The sequence below is a fragment of the Vombatus ursinus genome, unplaced genomic scaffold (assembly GCF_900497805.2).
Source record: "Vombatus ursinus unplaced genomic scaffold, bare-nosed wombat genome assembly UNPS02014812.1, whole genome shotgun sequence".
Taxonomy (NCBI): domain Eukaryota; kingdom Metazoa; phylum Chordata; class Mammalia; order Diprotodontia; family Vombatidae; genus Vombatus; species Vombatus ursinus.
The window spans coordinates 55575437-55592205 of NW_020954590.1; the positions used below are offsets into that span (position 1 = coordinate 55575437).

The 16769-nt window shown below is 37.4% G+C and overlaps 1 protein-coding gene across 2 annotated transcripts in view; it reads left to right on the forward strand.

Annotated features, from left to right (window-relative positions):
- LOC114054104 (transcription initiation factor TFIID subunit 4B-like) overlaps nt 1-16769 on the forward strand; it is a 184533-nt gene that overhangs the window by 41859 nt on the left and 125905 nt on the right. For both annotated transcript variants that reach the window (XM_027877218.1, XM_027877217.1), the window contains exons 2-3: nt 8174-8316; nt 11998-12180. In XM_027877218.1, coding sequence (XP_027733019.1) covers nt 8174-8316; nt 11998-12180 — 326 coding nt within the window. The remainder of the gene's footprint in view (nt 1-8173; nt 8317-11997; nt 12181-16769) is intronic.

A 16769-nucleotide genomic window follows, 5' to 3' on the forward strand; every position in this document is an offset into this window, starting at 1 on the left:
CCTCCAATAGTAATAATAATAATAATAATGAAGTGTATTCCCTTTTACTGCTTAGAGCAGGGGTTCTTAAATTTTTTTTTTTTTAAGGGCAGCTAGGTGGTGCAGTGGAGAGAACTCGGGAGGACCTGAGTTCAAATCTGGTCTCAGATACTTACTAGCTGTGTGACTCTGGGCAAGTCACTTAACCCCGATTGCCTCCCCACTCTCAAACAAAACACACAAAAAAGTATGGCTCTGACCATGTTAACTCTTCCTCATCCCCACAGCTCAGTGATCTTTACTGACTCTCAGTTACTTGCAAGATAAAATATAAAATCCTCTGTTTAACATCAATCAGTCAACAAATAGTTATTAAGTGCCTGGTACCTTTCCAGTCTATTTAGACCTAATTCTCTCCCATCCTTCCTAGGTGTCTGCTCATCCTGGCCTATTTGTTCTTATACACAGCACTTTGATCTCTGTGTCTCTATGCTTGGAATGATTTCTTGCCATACGTTCACTTCTTGAAGCCCTAGTTTTTCTTCTTGTCACAGGTAGAGCACCAGCTTCTACATAAAACCTTTTTCTAGTTTTCCCAATTGTGAGTGTCTTTCTACAGTTACCTGGTATTTGATTTGTATATACAATACATATCTTGTGTATATATATATATGCATGCATGTACACACACACACACATACACACACACACGAGATTCTCTGGGAAAGCACGTAACGTTATTGTACTGTTGTTGGAACTATGAATTGATTGGAACAACCATTTTGACAAATGCTTAAAAAAAGCAAACACCAAACTCTGCATATTTTGACCTAGTTATACCAGGTCTTGGTCCATACCCCAGAGAGATCAGAAAGATCCCATAGCAGTTCTTTTTATAGTAGAAAAGCTGGAAAATGAGTGGTAGTACCCATTAGTTGGAGAATAGCAGAACAAATTAATGGTATATGAACACAATGGAATTGTACCAAAAGAAAATGTAGTATGGAAAATGCCGTCCACATCCAAAGAAAGAACTGTGGAGTCTGAATGCAGATCGAAGCATAGTATTTGCTATTTTTTTTCTTCCGTTGTGTTTTGTTTCCTCTTTCTGGTGGTTCCTCCTATTGGTTCTAATTCTTACTTACAACATCACTAACGTGAAAATATGTTTATAGGAATGTATATGTGTAGCCTATATCAGATTATGCATCATCTTGGGGAGGGAGAGGGAGAAAATTTTAAAACTTAAAAGCTTATGGAAGTGATTGTTGATAAATCAAAATAAATTAATTAAAAAAAAAAAGAAATGTTGTATGGCAGTTGTGTCAAGCTCAAATAGGAACTATAATAAAGATTCCTGTGGGCTGCACATTGCTTTAGAAAAATCACATCTTAACATCACCCATGTTTTATTGTATTTTCATTTATTTTGTTAAATATTTTCCAATTATATTTTGATATGTTTTGGACCCTACTGGGGAATATTAGCCGCCATCTGTTTGATACTTATAATGTAAGAAATGTTTTCAGAGGAACCTAGCAAGACTTGTATAGACTGATGCAAAGTAAAGTGAGCAGAACCAGGAGAACAGTTTATACAATTAAAAATTATGTAAAGAAAATCAACTTTGAGAGCCACAAGAAACTCTGATGCATAGTTGAGGTAGTATGCTCCTCGCATCATGTTGGTGATGGACTCAGGATACAGAGCGAGTCATACATTTTTGTACATGGTAAATGGGGGAATTTTTTGCTTGATTATTCATATTTGTTAAAAAGGTTTTGCTTTTCTTTTCAGTTGGGGTGGAGGAGGGAAAGAAAAAGGGAATGAGAATAGAGTTCCCCCCAAAATGAAAAGAAACAAAAGTCAGGAGAAATCACAAATAGAGTATCTTTGGAAGTTATATATAAAATTTATTATATACTTAAAAAGAAAAGCAAACTCTGTGTAGTAATAGAGATTGTTTCATGTACAGCCCCCTTATGTTTTACTATGTATATGGAAATGCTCAAGAGGAAAAAGATTGTAGGGCTATGTAGTTCTACAAAGCTTGCAAAGGCTTTGAGAATGGATCTGGTTGCTAAAAACATTTATCCTTAGAAGTTTAGCCTCTGGTGATATCTTTGGTCACAGTAATTGACAAAGATCATCTACTGAAGTGTATAATAACAATACTAATTGTTTTACCTAGTGCTTTAAAGCTGGCAAAATGCTTTGTATGTATTTACTTCATTAGATCCTCACAGCTACCCTTTGAGGTTGGTGCTTTTATGTAGATGAAGAAATTGAAGCTTGGGAGCTTAAATATAGCTAGCAAGAGTAAGAGGCAGTATTTGAACCCAGTGTTCCTTACTCCAAACCCAGAACTCTATCCACCGGAAGATGCCTGTACTTGAGAGGTGTTAGAGGAAGTATCCATCCATTCTTTGAGAAGCTGGAGTCTCTTCAATATGCATACTTTCTCTAACTTTACAGATTGCATTCCATTTGTGCCTTCTTCCACTTTGTATAATTGTTGTCTTTGTCCTTCCATAAATTCTCTGAGAGCCTTCTCTTACATAATGTGGATAATAAAAATAATAATAGCATTTATATAGGACTTTTAAGATTTGAAAACTGTTTTGTAAATACACTTTTATACTCACAACAACTTGGGGAATTGGTATTCAGTCGTTTTTCAGTCATACTTGACTCTTTGGGGTTTTCTTGGCAAAGATATTGGAGTGATTTGCCATGTTTTTCCTCCGGTTCATTCAGCAGTTGAGGAATGAGACAAAAAAGGGTGAAGTGACTTACCTGGGGTTACACAGCTAGTGTCTGAGACCCAGTTTGAGCTTAGGAACGTGAGTTTTCCTGACTCCAGGGCCAGTGCTCTATTTGCTATGCCACCTAGCTTGTACTAGTTATTATCCTCATTTTATAGTTAAAAAAACTGAGGCAGAGAGCTGTTAAGTGACTTTTCCAGGGTCTCACAATAAGTGAGTGGCTGAGTTTGGATCTGAACTTAGATATTCCTTTCATCAGGTCCAGCACCTACCTGCCTCCACTGGACACCAATGTAACTAACATGCATTAGTTCTCCCTTGTCACTATATGACTGGCCTGCCACCTTTCCAGTTGCATAGATTTTTTGAGTCCAACTGAGGTTTCTCCTGTGAAAGTCTAATTTGGTAGTTTTAAGTCGTTTTTCATGCATGTCTGACTATCTGTGACACCATTTGGGGTTTTCTTGGCCTAGATACTAGAGTGGTTTGTCACTTCCTTCTCAAGCTCATTTTACAGGTGAGGAAACTGAGGCAAACAGGGTTAAGTGACTTGCCCAGGGTCACATAGCTAGTAAGTGTCTGAGGTTAGATTTGAACTCATCAAGATGAATCTTCTGATTCCAAGCCCAGTGCTCTATTCACTGTGCTACTTAGCTGTAGTTTGTACCTAACACTTACTAATAGCAATAATCCTTTTTAATAGGAGAGTTGTTTATAATCTTGTTGGATTTAGAGTAAAGTTAATCTGAAAATAGATTAAAATAAATGTTATTGGTACCAATGGTAGTAGGCAGTAAAAGAGATCATTTTAGAAGATTTTACTGCAAGGTGTCCTTTGAGGTTTTTTGCCCAAATTGTTGGCTTGGTTTGGCCACTGTTAAAACAAAAAAAAAAAAAAATTTTTTTTTTTAAAAGAACTTGTGATTTGGAGGAATTCCCATCTAAGCTTAGTATAGTAATAGGGTTCTTCTATTATCTTATCCAACATATTTTTCTACCTAATCAACTAAAAACTGAGTTGAATAGGATGTAAAGATCCTAAAATAGTGACTTAATGAAACTGGTTCTTTGCAATTAGCTGCTGTGGGAATTTGATAAGTTATCAGGGACACACCTCCAGGAGACCAGGAGGGAATGTCATTGCTTAGTATACCTGTGGCTGCTTATCATATGTTGAATACCTGGAGATCCCAGTTGGAGGAGTGGCATGTAAATCAAGCCAAGTTGAGAGTTTGATGGAAAATGTTCTGTCTTTATAGCAATATGTCACAAATCTGAAATTCTATAGCTCTAATCAAATGTCCTGTGAATAATTAATTCCTTTATGGTGCTTTTACATCATTAACATTTTCCAGTTTATCCCTTCCCTTCTTCCTCTCAGAAAACCCACATAATGTAAAAGGGGGAGGGGGATTAAGCAAAACTAATATACATATTACCTGAGTCTGATGGTATAGACAAGGCTGTAGAAGGAGATATACTTTTCTCTACTTCTTTGGGGCCAGCCAAAATGTAATTTTATAAAATTATAATTTTATATTGTCCACTTTCCATTGTTATTATTTCTATTTACATTGTATAGATATTGCTTATATTGTGTTCCTGATTCTGCTGAAGTGAAGTACATCTTGATGATAAGAGATCCCCTTATCTCTTTTTTCAGTCTGAAATTGAACTTTAGTCATTCTTTTGTTAAGTTTAACCTCTTTCTTTCTTCATCCTTCCCTTAAAAAAGCTAATAAAAGGGGCAGCTAGGTGGCACAGTGGATAGAGCACTGGATTCAGGAGGACCTGAATTCACATGTGGCCTCAGACACATAACACTTACTGACTGGGCAAGTCACTTAACCCCATTGCCTAACCAAAAAAAAAAAAAAAGCTAGTAAAATATATTGACTAATACCATTGTTTCCCAGTGTCACCAAGCAAGATGTTCTCATCATCATGTAGTTTATTTAGGATCTTTGGGAATTATATCTTCTTTAAAAGGGAATATTAAAACAATAGTGAATGAAGAATAATATTTATATGATACTTTAAAGATTCTCAACAACATCCTTATAGTAATGCAAAGTAGTAATCTTCCATTATTCTTATTAGAAGCTGAGGGTTAGACAGTTTGGGCAATTTGTCCATGATCACATAGCCGGTAAGAGGAGGAGCTGAGATTCAAATCCAGTCTCCAGACTTAACAAGACCCATTATCCCCATGCCTTGGATGTTTTCCCTCATCATCTCTGTCTCCTGGCTTCTCTGACTGTCTTCAAATCCCCATTTTAGTTGGGAAGGCTTCTACAGGAAACTTTTAACAATCTCTCTGTTGATTATTTCCTATTTATCCTATACATAGTTTGTTTGTACACATTTGTTTGCTTGTTGTCTCATTAGATTGTAAGCTCTTTGAGGGTGGGGCCATCTTTTGTTGTTCCTTGTATCTGCAATGCCCAGCACAGTGCCCAGCACATAGTAGGATCTTAATAGGTGTTTAATTGTTTACCATTCTTTATACCATTGGTTCTCAAAATGTGGTCTGGGGTCTTCAAAGTCAAAACTATTTTCATAATAATACAAAAAAGTTTAAATTTCTACCTAGTACTGGAAATATAAACATAGATAATCCTCATGAACAAAAGCTCTTTGGGGGAGATCCTCAGTAATTTTAAGAGTGTGACCAGGTCGTTTAAGTTTGTGAACTACTGCTTTACACAGTACCATACTGCCCATAGTAAAGATTTAATTTAATGCTACAGTACAGCATCTGTTTCCTACCTTTCCAGTCTTCTTACGCTGTCCTCCCAAGCACATACTCCTTGATATAGTGACACTGGCCTCCTGCATGTTCTATGCACAGGATACTCTTATCTCTTGCTTGGCTCTGGGCATTTCTATGCCTGTTCCCTATTGTTTGGAATGCTCTCCCTCCTCATCTCTGCCAACTAGCTTCCCTGGTTTCCTTTAAGTCCCTACTAAAATCCGAACTTCTATAGGGAAGCCTTTTCTAACCCTTTTTCTTTCTAGTGCCTTTCCTCTGTTAATTATGTCCTGTTTATTCTGCATATGGCTTATTTGTACATTTGTTTGTCTCTTCCATTAGATTGTAAGCTTCTTGAGGGCCAGGGACTGTCTTTTACCTCTTTTTGTATCCCCAGTGCTTAGTGCATAGTGCCTGGCACATAGTAAGCATTTAATGTTTATTGATTGAACCTGATCACTGGTTTGTACACTTTTCTTCTCCTTTAAATTTCCCCTTTGATCCACTTTTTGAAGTAGAAATTTATTTTGCTTGTGACTCTACCCGCCTTGGACGAGTCTCCTTTTTAAACCCTCCTTTTCTCATTGCTTAGCCTTACCTATTTTCTCTTAAATTTAACATTTTTATACCAAATACTTTGTGTTTGGAACTTGAGCCCTCTTTTGTCTGATTCAGATAAGACTGGGGAATATTGGATGCCCTCTCCCTGCCTCCTCCATGTTTGGATATTAACTGTCCCTTCTGCCTGTCTCCCTCCTTCCTCTCTCTCCTCTTTTCTCAGTCACTGTCTCCTTCCTCTCCCCCCTTTGATCCTCTTCATTCTGGAGTCTGGATGGTGCTGCTTTAGTTCTCCAAAGGGAGTTAGAAGCCGCCCTCTGTCAGAATCCCTGACTCATTCACCTGTCTCCTGGTGGCCCAACATGTGTTTGGCTTTGGCCTTTCTCTGTGACTTCCTCCTTGTAAGACACAGAGTTGATTCTTTCCCCTGCTGTGACCCGGACAGACTACAAATTGTTTTGGTCCAGGACTCTTGTCAGGCCTTCTGCTGGAGTTGCGGTGTTTTTCTTCTTTTTTTTTTTAATTCTGTCCGATAAGAGTGTTAGTTTCAGGCCTCCTCTTCTGCTGATTCTGGGTTTTTTGTTGCTCATTTGTTGCATTGACTTTGTCCTCTCCTCTGCCTGGGTTCTAGGGCTCTGGGCATTGACTTCAGGCCTCTTGGTGGGAACTTGAGTGCTGTGGTGGCCCCGTGTCCTGCAAAGCTTCATGGGCTGCTGGTGCTGACTTCTAATTTCTTGGCCCCAGGTCAGCTCATACTGTCTGGCCCTCTCTATATGGTAGTGAGCTGTGGGGGCTGCCTCTGTCTCCTATTGCTTCAGCAGACCAGGGCTGAGATCCTGCTGGCTTCAGGACCTCCCTTCCTGAACTGGCTTTCTCCTGTACTTTGTGTTTGCTCAGAAATGTTGGCAGGATTTTTTCAGTCCTGTGCATTCCTGGACTGGATAGAGGAGTTTATGATTATTTCTCCTTGGTTTTCTTTATTATTCTTTCTGGTGTACTTTTGGTGCTTTGCCATAATTACGTTTATGGGAGAGTTGTGTTCCTTTAGAACCTTTTATGTCATAGGATTATAGACTTGGAGCTGGAAGGAAATTTCGAGGCCCAGAAATAAGTGACTCGCCTAAGGTCATATATAGTTGGTAAGTGTCAGAGGTGACAATTGAATATAGGTTCTGTGGCTTCAAATTCAGCTCACTTTTTGCTGTACCCTGAATAAACTTTCAACTTCAGAATAGATTTTCATTCTCCTTCAGGCCAGAGATAACATTCGAGTCTTAAATTGTGATGGAGGACGCTTTTGAAGGTGCTGTTGGCTTTACTCTGATTGTAGAATTGGACATAATTGTGACAATGAGCAATTATTGTTGGTATTCTTCAAACCAAGTAATTTACTGAAGATGTTTATGTTCTAAGGTCTTGCATTTTTCTAATGTTCTTATTTAAAACCCTGTTTTATTGCTTTGGAAAATCCCTAGCAGAGAGATCAAATCTTGCAAGGGCCAACAAAATGTGTACATTATTAATATATTTTTTTTTGGTGAAGACGTTTTTTAAAAAGCATTGAAATATCTGAGAAGTGAAGAAGCTGCAGGAGCATTGTCTAAAGATTTTTTTGCATAAATAGATCATCTTCATGAATCTTGGGTAACTAACATATGGGAACACCGAAATTATAATGAAAGCTTAGCTCTTAAACACAGTGCTTGTGTGCAGAGTAGCCACTTAATAAAAAAGTTTGTTTTTAATGTTACAGAAAAAATTAGCTTAAGCAGAAAAGAGAGTAGAATGGAGATGCCTAGATTTTTCTTGCAGGTCATCTAATTTTATTTATGCTATATATTATAGTAATTTCCTTATATTATTCCTATACCTCCCCCTTGTGCCTTTCTCTGTAACAAAAAAAATAGTTTTAGTATTATAATAATTCTTTGACTAATTTGTTAATGAGTTAACATGTTACCTAATTTTAAAGGAGAAAGCATACTTGAGTTATGAGTAGGTAAACCCACGTAGAGCATTTTGTGGTGAGTAAAGAAGAAGTAGGGGAAAAAGAGGTGATAGAAGTACTGCTTTGGAGATATATTGATGTCAGAACTTGCAACCTTCTCTCATCTACAGGAACTGTTCTAATAAGAAGTAACAGTGGTCAGCTGATGTTGATGTCCCAACAAGCTTTAGCTCAAGCTGAAACTCCAAGTCCTGTGAATGTAAGAGCAACAGTACCCTCAAGTACTCATGCAGTCAAAATCTGTACTGTGCAGGTAAGCAAAACTGATCAATACTATGACCTTGTCTGACAACATACATACGTATACACATCCTACCTCTATAGGGTACCACCCCTTATTCCTTTTGTCTCCCCTTACCATTGAGAGAGGAAGCAAAGGGATATGCTTTATTATTGGTTCTCTGAGAATTGAGATTATACTTAATAGTTCATTACAGTGAGACTAGACTGCCTTTTATAGATACTTGATTTGAACGAGCTTTTCTGAAGTCATTGTATAATGAGCCATGTATGACCTTAGAGATGCCCACTTAACCAAGCTTTGTTTTTTGGTAGGTTAGTAATTGCTTAAATAACCAAAAGTTAAATTTTTTTAAAGTCAAGGATTTTAAAGTAATTCTTTATGGCAAGCTTATATTTCTAATTTAAAAAAAAAAACAACCTTACTTCTACTTTGATTTTGGTCATGGAAGAAGTTCATATTATCATGTTCATGTAGCATGTATGGATATATAACATGTTATACATTTATTGCATTAATACATATACACACATTCTATATTTATAAATCTGTGTTATTCAAAAATACAAATTTTTAAAAAGGAAATGTTGATTTTTTTTTTTAATATCCTTAGTGCTAGATGAATGTTTTTTGGGGTGTGAGAGAGAGAGAGAGAGAGAGAGGGAATATTCACATAAATGGTGAATTTTTTAGACATCTTTTGACACTGTGCAAATGCAAAAGCATTTAAAATATTTTTGATAGAAACCTTTAAAAAAACTGTTCTGTTTGCTTATGTCTTTTGAGAATCACTTTTTAAAATATTTAAATATAAATATAAAAATACTAATATAAATATTTAAATCTATTTAAATGTTTAAAATATTTAAATATTTTAAAAAATCACTTAACCCTTTTGGTGTAAGATGGTACAAATTGGGGTAGCTATTAGGGATGGAGGAGGTGATACCTGACTAGAACTTTGAAGGAAAACAATGGTTCCAACAGGCCGAGATGTGAAGGGTCGAAATGAGATTGGGGAAAAGTGCAAAGAAACAGACTTATTAAGATGAAGGATTTGCTAGAAGGGGAGTTTGTATGGTACAGTACAGTATAGGACTAGAAGTAGTATGAAATAGAGATGAGTAGATCGATTGCACACAATTTGGGAAGGATCCTCATTGCTAGTCTAAAGAGTTACACTTTATTTTGAAAACAAAACTGAAGGCCACTTATGGCTTTTGAATAGGAGAATGATCCTCTGTGTATTTAGAAGATCACTTTGGGAACTGTGTGAAAGGGGGAAAGGGAGAGATGGGTGGAAGGGAATCCAGCTAAGGAGGCCACTCTTATAGTTAAGCTGAGCACCAATGAGGACATGAACCAGGATAACAATGGTAAGACTGGCAAGATTGCAAAGCTTTGATTCCTGCCTGGCCGTGCTCTTTATGCTATTATGACTACAGCCCCTTTCTGGGACTAAGTTTTTTCTTCTTTAAAATGAAGGAGCTGATATAGATCAAGGGTTCCACCCTGGGGTACACACGTCCTCAAGAGGTATGAGAAGCTTGTCAAGGAATTATGGGAATATTTGATTTATAATAGTATTATTCTTTTGAAATTAATCTCATTTCCCATGTGCATATGCATGGTAAACTGAATTTTTCCTTTCATATTGAATTGGGGGTACAGAAAAGTTTACTGAAAGCCAAGGGTGGGGGGAGTGGAATGGAAGAAGTTTGAAAATCACTGATCTAGATGATCTTTAAAATTATTTTCAGAGGCAGTTAGGTGGTGCAGTGGATAGAGCAACGGCCCAGGAGTCAGGAGGACCTGAGTTCAAATCTGGCCTCTGACATATAACACTTAAGATTATTTTCAGCCCTCGAGCCTGTCAGATAGCTCCTTTGAAAAACAGGGCTTGACTTGAGATTGAATGGTTGTACCACCTCCATCAATAGAGCAATTAGGAAAAAGGGCAGGTTTTTGGGTTTTGTTTGTTTTTTTGGTGGTGGGTGTGGGGGTGGGCAGTTATGAGCATGTTGAGTTTGAAGTGTTCGTAGAGATTGAGTTCAGTTCAGTCGAAGTAGAGATTCCATTCACAAAACCTATGGAGGGTAGTATAAAGTTGTGTAAGTAATAGGGGAGCTCACATGTAAGTAGGTGACACAAATAATTAAATAATACATACATGCCTGAGAGACCAAGATAAGAGTAGCTGAGTGTTATCACATATAATTTGAATCACAGACGCTCAGAGTTGGAAGGGAACCTCCGAGGCCATCTGACCCAATCCATACCTGAAGGAGAACCTCCTCTGCAAAGTGTAAATGTTGTTTCCCCCAGTAGAAGGTAAGCTTCTTGAAGGCAGGAAGTGTTTCATTTTTGCTTTTATATTCCTAGTGCTCAGCATGGTGCCTGGTATGTAGTAGGTACTTAATAAATATTGAATTAAATCGAGCTTGCACAAGTTATACAGTTTGAAGTGAAGAGAAACCCACTATGTGATGTTGTAGAAAGAGCACTGGCTTTGGAATCAGAGGACCTGGGTTCAAATTCAGCCTTGGTTACTTAGTAACTATGTGGTCTTGGATAAGTCACTTTATCTCTAGGCCCTAGTTTCTTCATCTGTAAATGAGGAGGTTGAATTAGATGGCTTCTAAGGTCCCTTCCAGCTCAAAAAATCTGTAATCCTATAGTCTCCACCTTAGCTTGTTAATATTTTTATTAGAAATTTTACATTGGCCCAAATAGAGATGAGAAATAGAGAAGGCTTCTGTGTTTGACTTTTTTTGATGACTTCCACAATTTAAGATTGCTTTGAGTTAGAGCACTCAGCTTATGTTCTTTGAATGTAATTTTAAAACCATATATGAAACAATTTCTGCTGGTGAACTTAGTTTCTATTCTGTTGCCCTGACTTTTTGGGGACTTAGAAATTTCCTTGGAAGGTTCAAACCAGTCAATAATGCTAAAAATGTATGTTGTCTTATTACAGGTGTTTTTGGCCTCAGTTAAGAGCAAGTGCTTAAGCTGACATATTTAGAGGGGCAGAGATTAAAAATGGGGGGAAGAGGGGGAAATAGAAGAAATGTCAAGAGGTCAAAGAATCACAGTTACTGGAGAGGCAAGAATACATCTGAAACTTGTCCCTGATGAAGCCCAGGCTTTGGTGAGATGATCTTGATGTCATGTCAGGAAGAAGGAAACTAATGATCGCAGAAGAATATTTGTCTAGACCTGATACTCTGGTTATGCCAGGCTTTCGTCACTCTTCCCCAGTTTGGTGTGAGCATGACTAGATTGGTTGCACATAGCAGGATTACCTCTTAGTATGTAAGAGGGCCACTTGTCTTATTGGGAAGGGAAGGGTCTCATTCATACATTTTTGAGTGTTACAGACAGGTAGGTATCAATTTCCTAGAAAGACAGAAACTTTCAGCAAGGAAAAGTTCGGATAAATTAAGGGTTCCAGAGGAGGAGAGGCAGGACAAATGTGCCTCTGAAAGGGAGGAAGGAATCTGGCTATAACAGAGATGGCCTGGTGCAGGACTAGCTACTTTGGGGGTGGGGGGGAGGGAAGAGGGAGGAGATGGGGGGGGCACCCATGGGTTTTAAAGATCACAGATTTTTACAAATCCTTAAATGCTTGTTCTCTTACTGAACTCTTCCAAATCCTAATAATCCTATATCTCTTTATATTTTTATTTTCAGAACTCTGGTACACAGTTTATTAAGAAAGTGCCAGTGGCTCCAGTGAAGACAGTAGCTCCAGTCAGGGCAGCAGCTCCGATAAAGGCAGTGACACCCATCAAAGCAGTTGCTGCCCCTGCAAAAACTGTGGCACAGTTAGGAAGTACTGTGGTAACTTCCTTCCAGAAACCTTCCATAGTACAGGTAGGTTCTGACTGTCTCTTGACTCTCTCTGTCCATGTTGTATTCTTCACCTATTTGGCAAAGATACAATAGGTGAGTGACTGCTCTCATTTTATATAAACTAGATCTTTGGGGCAGTTCACTTAATTATTATATATGAAGGACTTCCCAGAATACCTGAAGTAGTAATAACACACACATTAAGTTTTACAAAATGCTTTTTTAATGACAGTCATGTGAAGTAGCTTGTATAAGGAGTATGGGTCTCATTTTAAAGATGAGGAAAATGAGGGTATGAAATGTTGTGATTTGCCCAAAGTCACTCAGCTAATATAAGTATAAAGGACAGGACATGAACCTAGGACTTCTGAATCCACCATTCTTTCTGTAGTGCCCTGTTTAATAGAATTGGAATAACTTTGGGGCCTGGCAGAAATTAGTCTGGTGTATAATCTGTCACTTGTTAAGGTTAAAGCAAAATAAATGCCTAACTATTTAGGAAAGGTTCATTATGTGAAAATAGGTCCCTAAGAGTTAACTGTTTTTTGTGATTCTTTTCTTTGGAAACCAATTCATTTCACGATAGTTTGGTGGCAGATTTTTATATTGATTTCAGAGGGCTAACTGGTTTTTGGGGAAAATGATTGCCACAGATAATACTATTAGTGTGAAATATGTGGGGAAAACTCTTAGCACAAATGGTTGTGAACTTCAACTTCCTTCTCACAAGTATCAAACTGAACATTTTAGTAAAATTGTAAAGAGTGGTAGATTAGAACTTGAGTGCATAAGTAATTCAGAACCAAGCAAACTACCTGAACTTGAAAGCAGTTGGTAAAGTCCAAGGATAGAGTTTGCAGGATAACTTTGTAAATGTCTCGAAAGGAATAGAAATACTTTAGCAGAATTAGCTGGCTTAAATTTGAAAACTTTTGTACTAGTTGATTTCAAGCATAGCTGTTTGGTGGTTAATTTAGGAATATATCACCTACTGGTATCTAGGGATTAGCATGGTAGAATTGACAGTAGTGATACAACAAGGGGAGCAGTGTCAGATCTTGGAAACTGAGAAGATTCTGTGCCTATTTTAATAACTATCAGTGCTTTGTATAGGAGAGAGAGAGAAGAAAACTAAATGTTATGTCTAGGTCTCTATTTACTACAACAAGTGAAAATAGAATTAGGGCCATGGCTGGTGATAGGACATGACCCTTCAGAGTGCAATTTATACCTCTTTTAACACGAACTGCTTCAGAGACCAAAATAGGACAATACATCATGACACCTATAGTGTTTAGTTCAGGAAATGAAATTAAGAAAAAGTATATATGTCCATCTTGTGGAGAAAATCAGCACTACTTTAGGTTTTTAAAAATTTCTTGATGGAAAATTAGAAGTGGTTATGGAAACCATTAAGGATTTGTATGTAAATTTAAAGGCAAAAACCATTTTATAATGAGGTTTAAAATGTTATTTCCCTATCTCTAAAGGAATTCAAGGAGTATTTGCTTGTACTGCTATAGAAGTTGATGACATTTGAGCTGGGAGGAAAAATACCTTGGATAATAAAATAATGTGGGATAATACCCAAATAATTTGTTGTATGTCTAGTTCTTTTTTAGTGATGGATTCCTTGGTGATGGGTATATTCAGACGGCGTACGTTCGCCCACTGGTTCAATTAGTAGTTAATATGTAAGGGGGGAAAAAGAAGAAAAATAAACACTTCTAATTGTAGGATGGTCACTTTTGGGTCTATATGTGTTTTTCAGATGCAGAAAATAGCCTCATATTCAAATTTAGTTTTACCTGCTAAATTTGTATGCATTCAGTTCATATTACTGTCTTCAGACCTCAAATTCTAGCCCCTTCATCATCCACATATACAAGATATGTGCATCCTTTACATTTTTCACAATTTCCGTAGGTAACTAGATGGAAGCTTGAGCAGAATGCATTTGAAGTGAGAAGTTATATAGACTTGGAGGACTGTAGAGAGATTGCTAGAGAAGGCTGATATGATAGATCTTCTGTGGGCCAGTTAGAAGTCTCATAAAATTGTGGGGAAGCATTTAGTTTAGCTGGAAGGAGATGGAGTTGAGGGACCCACAATTAATTGTGTAGTCAGGTTAGAAAGTGGTATATGAAGATTGTACTTCCTTGAGCTGTTGTAGCAGTCAGTGTCTAATAGAGGAATAAAAGGAGGAAACAAACATTTTTTATTAAATGCTTAATATGTGTCAGCCTCTGTGCTGAGCGCTTTACACATACTATACCACTGATTCCTCCTAACAGCCTTGGGAAGGTGCTATTGTTTGCCCCCATTTTACTGTTGAGGAAACTGAGGCACACAGGTTAAGTGACTTTCCCAGGATCACATAGCTAGTAAGTGTGAGGTTGGATTTGAATTCAGACAGTCTTCACTCCAGGCCTTACACTCCACTGTACCACCTAGTTGCCTTAATAGAGAAACAAGAAGTGCCATTAAGGCTCCCTTGTCTCTCAATAATAGGTTCTACAGAGCCATAAGTTTCATAAGGTTCATCTTCTGGTTTCCTCTCTACTAGGTCGAAGTTTCATTGGGTTGTCCTGAGCAATGAGAAAGAGGAAGAACCCTGACATAAAGGGAGTGTTTTCATAAAATGGTCATCAGCTAAAGTCATAGGTGATTTCTGTTATTTTGACTTAACATATAATTGCTACACAGAAAGAAGGATTTTTTTAGACAATGAAGTGGACTTAGTGAATTTCAGTCACAGATTCATAGTCTGGAGTTGGGAGGAATCTTAGAGGCCGTCTTGTCTAATAAATATCTGAAAAAGAATCCTTGGTCATCCAGCCTTTATTTGAAGAATTCATTACCTCCAGAAAGTGGCCCCTTCCACTTCAGGAGAGATGTTTGTTCAAAAGTTTTTTCTTACACCAAGCTGAAATCTCCCTCTCCATATGTTATGTTGCTGCTCTTTGTACCTTCTGGGTTCATATTGAGAAATATTTTTTAAATGCCTGTTATTCAAGGCCCTGAGTTAGGTACTGGGGGTACAAAGGCAAAAACGAACTAGCCACCCAGAAGTCTAATCCCTTTCCTAGTGACATTTCATTTACTTGGAGATGCTGTCTCGAGATTAACTATCTCTAATTTCTTTTAATAGATGTACATATAACATTTGGAACCTGGGTTCAAGACTAAATTTTTTAGACTTATTTTGTCTTGTGAGATCTAGCCTAGTGCTATCATCTGTGGAGATCCCTTTGGATTCTTACTCTTTCAGGGTAGTAGAACTATGTTGTGTTATCTACTGTCTCAAAATTTTTGGTTCAGGAAGACACTTCTTCCCCTACTCTCTGTTTCCCCCAAAAAGTTTTTGTTTATGTGGGTTATATCTATTGATATTTACCATATTAGATAAGAGTTTTGACCTCATTACTCCCTGAAAAGGTTTCAAGGATCTTCAAAGGTCCCCAAACCACACTTAGAGAACCACTGATCCGAGACATTAAACAGTTCAGCTGTTATCTCTTATTCTCCATGGTTTGAGAAGAGACTTGAATTTCTCAAGGGTAGCTAGGTGCTATCTTATTATTTCCCTATCCACCTTGAATTTCAGCTTCCTATTAGCTATTGATTTGTACTTTCTAGTCCAAACATTATTCTTCTTGGCAGAAAGAAACAAAACCCAGAAGTAAAAAAAGAACTGACAAGTGATGCCTTCTTCCTTCCATGAACTATCACCTCTACGTAGCATTTTTATTCCTTTTTTGATCATTTTCTTTTTCCAATATAGCTCACAAGATTTTTTTTTCATTCTCCTTAATATTCTTTGCCAGCCTGATCTTATTTTGAGCTTCAGCATTCCCTATTCTCTGATCTTCTTCCCCAAGATGCCCAATCTCCCTTTCTTTCTCCCCCTGCATTGATGATTGCTCATCCTATTTTCTTCCCCAATAAAGTGTGTCACTCTACTCCTTAATGACCTCACTCACTATCCCTGTAACTCTCCTGACTGAAGTGTCTTTCTCTGGCTACCAACTGTCTCTTCTGTGTGTGCTATCTCTCATTGGAATATAAATTTCTTGAAGGTAGACATTATCTTTGCTTTTGTATTTGTATCCTCAGAACTCAGCACATTGCATGGCACATAATTAAGTACTTAATAAACTCTTATTCACTACTGACACTTTTAAAAATCTTATTTTCCTTTTGTAGCTTACCTTCATTTTGTGAATAAATGAAGTCCATCCCCCTGTCCTTTGTAATAGGATAAAAAAAGGAAACAGAGAAATTTAAGTTAAACAGAACCTTCCAATACGTCAAGGATGTCTGAAAATATTTCATACTTATAATATTTTACCTCTGCAGAGAAGGGAAGGAGGTAGATTTTTTTCCCTCTCTTTTCCTTATCCAAGCTTAGTCATGATAATTAATTATGTAATATTCAGTTTCTTTTTTTTCCTGTTTATATTGTTGTGCCTTAACATTCTCATAGTGTTGTGCCATCTTCTCACATTGATTCCCAATTTCCTACCCATCTTTCCATTTCCTGTACTTGCCTTTAAAAAAAAAAATCCAACTTAACTGATAAGTTCTCCATGTCTCCATAAATCTTTTTA